This window comes from Acanthopagrus latus, chromosome 23 (genome assembly GCF_904848185.1).
Source record: "Acanthopagrus latus isolate v.2019 chromosome 23, fAcaLat1.1, whole genome shotgun sequence".
NCBI classification, from domain to species: Eukaryota; Metazoa; Chordata; class Actinopteri; order Spariformes; family Sparidae; genus Acanthopagrus; species Acanthopagrus latus.
In genome coordinates this window covers 14,723,014-14,729,129 of record NC_051061.1, presented here as the reverse complement: position 1 = coordinate 14,729,129, position 6,116 = coordinate 14,723,014, and the positions used below count along the sequence as shown (strand labels likewise).

The window sequence follows — 6,116 nt, the reverse complement described above, 5'->3', positions numbered from 1 at the left end:
ATACTGAGAGGATTGAACGTTTACACTCTAAGTGTGTATTATACATGGCATAAAAGGGGATTTAGCTCATTTTTACATTTAACCATTTAATTTATGCTCAGCTTAATTGCAACTTTGAGCTGACCCTTCTGCAGATGTGATAAGAGCGATGAAACAGTGAAAGTCAACAATAGCAATCAACAATGACTGACATGAAGTCAGGGGAATAATGATCCAAGTTGCTGTTGACAGTCCTTTTAAGGAAAAAGACGCAGCTTTGCATCATTAAGCACAACATTCTCGTAAATTGCGTGTTATCAATTCCAGACTACATTGAACAGGAGGTGTATTTGTTCAGGCAACGTCATCGATGCCTCCCCGTGGTTAAAAATCCATATTTTAAAACCCGCACGGAGCGCGCCGGGTTAGAAATCGAGCGCACCCAGCGTGCTGTAAAGCCAGCGTGGTGACGTAACGTCTTTGTGTTGGCAAATCACGGTGTACGCTGGGCGGGCATTGTGAAGCTGTAGTTGAGTGTTAGCAGGCTAACTAGAGAAAGAAAGCTAACTAATCGTGAGAGTGGAAGTGGAGCTAACGTTAAAGGAAAAGGCAACTGTCAAAACAGCACGGGGAGCAGAGATTCCAGTGAAGTGATACTTCCGTTAGTTGACTACATGAACAGATTTGTAGGAAGTTGATCAAAGAGCGTGTTTGTCAGATGCCCGAGGAGCATTTTGGATACTACATCGATTGTCCCATTTCCAAACGGAAACCATTTCTGGACAGACAGTTTCGTGCTTGCTAGCTAGCTAGCTAGCTAGCTAGCCAAGTGAATCATCCAGGAGACTTTTCATTGTCACCTATAAAACCCAAACTGAATGTTTTGTCTGTCATGAGTCCGGCCGGGTGCTCCCATGTGAACGGTTATAAGGTGGATAATTGGAAACAAAATCTTCGAGTCATATACCAATGCTTTGTGTGGAGTGGTACTGCTGAGACGAGGAGACGCAAGGTAAAAACACAGGAACTGCAACGTTAGCTTCAGAAACAAAAGTGAAATAATTGTAATGTGGCACGGAGAGACACAGAACCGGAGTGCAAAGGATGTCCCACATGAAGCACAACCAATAAACGTGTCGGGGAGGAAAAAAACTGTGTTGGTGAAAATGTACTCTTTGAAGCAGCAGTGTTGCTAACATTCGGGTTAGCCGGCTACGTTATCACCGGTAACGCAAGTTAGCTAGCAGGACTCTAGCCTGGTGAACTGCAGGGACTGGTTGCTTCCTTTCGCCGCCTCAAGTGCAGCACTGAACGCGTCTTTATGATCTTAAACGAGGTCTAGTGAACCTTTTCTAGACGTGAGTCTCAATGGGCTGTGTTGTGCTGAGCGGGTTCTGTTTTGGTAGATACTGAACAGTTAGCTTCACGGCTAAAGTTGGGTTTGAGGAGAGTTGTGGCTATGGGGCTAACATCACCACACCAAATGGACCCATTGTGTCTCTCCACACGCAGACACTGGGTCCACTGGGTTAGCGGTTCTCTCCTGGGCATCCCATATCAGGGTGGTGTTTTTTGTTTGTTTGTTTTTGTTCGTTTTTTTTTTTGTTTTGCTTTGTTTTTCCCCGCACTGGTCAGCCCCTCACGAGTTTGGATGCTGGGACGTCAGCTGATTGCTTTTATTGCCAATTTGTTTCTCGGGCTCATCCCACACCTGCTCGGCCTACACAGCTCCGAATAGCTCCATACATAATGATGTCATCACTGGACGGTGAACTGTGTTGCAGTTTCTCTCACCTCTTTTTTTTCTCGTCCTGTGTTTCAGTCATCATAAACTTGCCTTTTGTTTCGGATTTTGTGCCATTATGTTCATTATGAAAAAAGCATCACAGAAGCTTATTTTTTTTTTTAAAATTTATGTTTATTTACTGTGGATTAGATCCAAATTTATAGGTTGCTTGACTGTTCTCCAGAATTCCATGCTTCTCTTATATATGTCATACATTTTTTATGTCGTTTTGATGAAATAGGTGCTTCAGAGTGATGCAGGATGGACAGAGCTGGTGAGTTGACGCTTATCTCCCCCCCATCTTCACTGACATACTGTAGATAGTTGAGATGAATAAGAGCTGGCTTGCTTTCTCTTCTCTTGCTCACCTACGAAATCTTTTCATTTAGCGGACTAAATATTGTGAGATGTAACCCCTATGTGGTGGAGTAGCTCGGCCCTATTCTTGTATCTGCTGGTGATGCACAGTTATAGCCAGTGCAGTCACTGTGTGGGAGGGCTGAGCGACGGAAAGCATTGCTCAGTTACATTGCAAATAGCTTGTGCGGAATGGTTAATGACCCTTTTGTTGATACAGAGCTTTGGTCTGAGGACACCGATCGCATTGTCTCTATTTACACCACTGAAGTACGTCATCATTAAAAAGTGCTGTAGAGCATCTCAAAATGTATGATACAGTCCTAAAGGGGGTCTGCTGCGGATGACGCTGCAACAATTTTACCCGCATTTAATGAATGTTCATTTTGACTGTCTAGATTATTTCTCGCACGCTACCTGACAAGAATGCAATCAGCGGGAGGTCAGTCAGTCTGTCATTGGAACCAAACAGGTCACTTCCTAATGTTTCACAATGTTTCGCTCACATTTGACCCTGTTGTTCTCTTTTTGGAGAACCATTTTTGTGACCATGCCCGTGAACCACACACACACCGCTGCCTTCTTTGCCAAGATGATGTCTTCCACAACCAACACATCAACGTCAACCAAGATTTACCTCTGACAAAAACTCTTTACGCCGACCGCGATACTTGGTGGCATGCTGCACGAATGCCAGCCCTTCAGGTTTGAAGACCGCCAGCTGTCAAAGCTGTCAAGGTTGCATAGCTTTCAAAGACAATGTCTTGTTGAAAGATTCTGCCGCACTGTTGGCGGTACAGACTTGATTGCATTGTGTTATGGTGCTCTGCCATTCGACGGTTCACAACATCTTTCAGTGCAGTTCTCACAGATGAGCACCGTAGTGCCACGTCACAAAGCACTGATGGCCATGAAATCTTAAAGTAATCTTACCTATCTATCTTGGCCCGGCTATGTTTCTGTCAGAAATTGCTGTGTCAAATCTTAGACATCTAATTGCTATTACAGATTATTTCCTGCAATGCAAGCATAATGAGAAGGGCTGTGTCAGATTTTATTAATTTACATGAGAAATGCAGCTATAAATTAGATTTTTTTCAATTTTCAGTGCGCTGAAGCCTAGAAAGCGGTCTTGCTGTTGCACTAACGAATACATTTGTTGAGTCAGTCTCCCCCATGAGACCCATCTTTCTTACTTTGCATATAATTTTGTTTGTTTAACATCTGTCTAACATCTGTTGAGGTGTGTGCCTATTGCTTCTGCTCTGCCCATCTGCTCCCGGACACTGATTGTACCGCTGACTGATAACACAGAGAAAAGGAGGCAACAGTGGCTTTGTGTTGCATCTCTCACACCCCCTTCACGAGGCTCTAACCAATCTGACATGCAGAACAGGTGTATTGCTGTTCCAGCAGCACACAGGCAGTGCATTGTCTTGAGGTGTTGCGGTGTTGGTTGTTGTTCAGCACTGAAATACAAGCAAGCAGACGAGGTGCCTTTAACATCATGTCCCGTGTCCATCCTTGCTTTGCTGAAATGTTTATTTGGATAGATGACAGTGGCTATGAGGGGTTATCTGAATGTTGGCATGGTTGATAAAACACAAGCTCATCACTGTACTGCTTATTGCATATTTTGTCTTACAGTGGTGGCAACAACACGATGAGCTTTGTAGTAAAAGAGGCACCCTCTGTGTAGAAGTCTCAGACACAAGACCTGTTTTCTTTAAACATGTTTTCGTGTCTTGTTTTTTGATAGCTAGTATCTGTAATCCTGTAATTTCTGTTTTTCCCTTCATTTCTGTAGTCTGTCCTCAGCAGCCTCCCCGCAAGCTGTCAGCTTCACTACCTCAGGCTAAAATCAATACCCAGGCAATGTGCAGGAACACTGGTGGAAAATCTGTCACCTGCTCTGCATGCACAATCTCAACCCGCATGGGTAACAACTGGCAGAATGACTGACACAGAGAGGAGTTTGCAGAGATGACATCACAGCCCAGAGTGGCTCGGTAGCTGCTGCCATTTAGTAGGAAACACGAGAATAATAATCCTTCTGGCATGCTGGCTCCAGATGAAATGCACCATTAGCTTGGGATGAGCATGTAGATTTATACTAACAGAGGCGTCGCCTTCAAATTATGGATTTAACTTGGTGACATTTTTGGTATCGTTCAGGCTTTGTGTCTGATGTCCTTTTGCGTAAACACGATTTAATTGTCCTCAAAAGCGTATGATACCTGAATAATTGGATATTCTCCGGAGAGAAAACAATTAAATGCAAATTGAGCAGTGTATTAAAGATGTCCCACTAAGGGAGATGGCAAGAATGAACAAGTATGCATTTTCTCTTTTGATGTTAACAGACATTAAATCAAGATTTTATTTTTTGCGTCCGGCAGCTTTGTTAGACTTCTGTTCTGGTCGAGGCGTGCCGCATGTCCTGAGACCACACCCGCTGTCTGGTTGCATACATAACAAAAATCTGATCAATTTCAGATTGCAGAGGAGGAACTATTTTTCTAATGTACTTCCACTTTTTGTCGCCCTGGTCTTTACTTTGACCCGTCTCTTAATCTGTCATTGCTGTGCTTGTTCAGTAAGCGATTGCTCAAGTACGGTACGTGAGCTTTAGTGCACCCATGTATGAACAGATATCTCAGGCTTCCCTTGCTAATTGAGATTCATGTTCCACCAGATTGTGGAGTGCCATTCGGGCTGACTCTCACAGAAGGATGTCAGCAGAGCTCGGAGACAGAAACCCTGCATGTCCTTGCTTTTAAAAATTAAAATTCACTCTTCTTCTCTTTTAGGCCCAACTCCAGTCATATTCATCATTTACAGTTTGTGAATGGCTGCGTTGGTGGCGGAAGGTTGGTGTGAATATTCATGAAGGTCATGTTTGCAGGGCTGGACTGTATTTACCGTTAGTGTCGACCAAAACAATGTAGAAAATCTGCTATGCAGTTAAACCGGAGCTGTTATCTTGAAATTGAACGTGATGAAAGCAGGGTGGGCAGATTTTTACAGCCCACAGCCGCTTTGAAGAATTTGCTGTCGCTTTGATTAAAGGGGGTAAGGGTCGTGATTAAAGAGCTGATTGAACTCAACTTTTTTTTTTTTCATCTCATAGTTTTGATAAATCATATATGATCAGAGGAACCATAACACCCCACCCCCCTCCTCCACCCTCATTCCCACAAGTGCAAAGCCCCTCTCTGCTTGTGATGAGGGGAAGATGAGAGAGAAAGCATTTGCTAGATGTTGCTGGGAATCTCGGAGGTAGAAGAATGGATCTATTTTCAATGATGACACATTTACTTCCTTCTGTCACTCTTCTCCGTCCCTCCCCCCTGTTTTTTTTTTTTTTTTAACCTCACACACAAACACACAGAACGCACAGAGGCTCAGCCAATCCCAGAGAGCGGCTCATTCCTGTGCTGGGAGCAGATCCTTTTGTCAGATCAGTCTCCCATCAACATCACAGGCCCGCTCCCTGACTCATCAGCATACGTTTGTAGCATCAGGATCTGTTCCTCCAGCCTCTCGCTTGTTCCTCTTCTAGCGCTCACTCCCACGCTCTTTCTTCCCCCTTTTTTCTCATTTTCGCTTTTTCCTTTCTATTTGCGAACCTCTCTCAGCCTACGACTCTCGTTGCATCTTGATTATCCCATTAGATTTGTGCAAATAAATGCTTGCATTGTGTAATCTTTTGATTATCATAATAGGGGTGGTTGTCACAATTTAAAAATTACACAAATTATTCACTGCGCCGTTAAACTGCCGTGCTCAAATATAATTTTCTATTCACATTGATCGCGTGGAATTCCTAGCCAAGCCTCTAATCCTGCCATTTCCTCCTCTTTCCATTGTTTCCTTCTCCCCCAGCCCACTGCCTCATAGACTCGACTCAGTGGGTCTGGTGATGTCAGACGTTTGTTTCTGGCCCCCGTCCAGCCCTATTTCTTCCTTGTCTGTGTTCTCTGTCACTCCCAGG

The 6,116-nt window shown here is 43.9% G+C and overlaps 1 protein-coding gene across 3 annotated transcripts in view; it reads left to right on the top strand.

Moving 5' to 3' along the window:
- The first annotated feature begins 469 nt into the window (after positions 1-469).
- Positions 470-6,116, top strand: part of LOC119013954 (ubiquitin carboxyl-terminal hydrolase 22-like) — a 29,550-nt gene continuing 23,903 nt past the window's right edge. Inside the window, exons 1-2 of one of the 3 annotated variants that reach the window (XM_037088883.1) lie at positions 470-991; positions 2,007-2,039. In XM_037088883.1, the coding sequence (XP_036944778.1) occupies positions 872-991; positions 2,007-2,039 (153 nt within the window). In that variant the 5' untranslated portion in view covers positions 470-871. Of the gene's footprint in view, positions 992-1,623; positions 1,748-2,006; positions 2,040-6,116 lie in introns of those variants that run through there. The other 2 variants (XM_037088885.1, XM_037088884.1) reach the window with 2 other exon arrangements.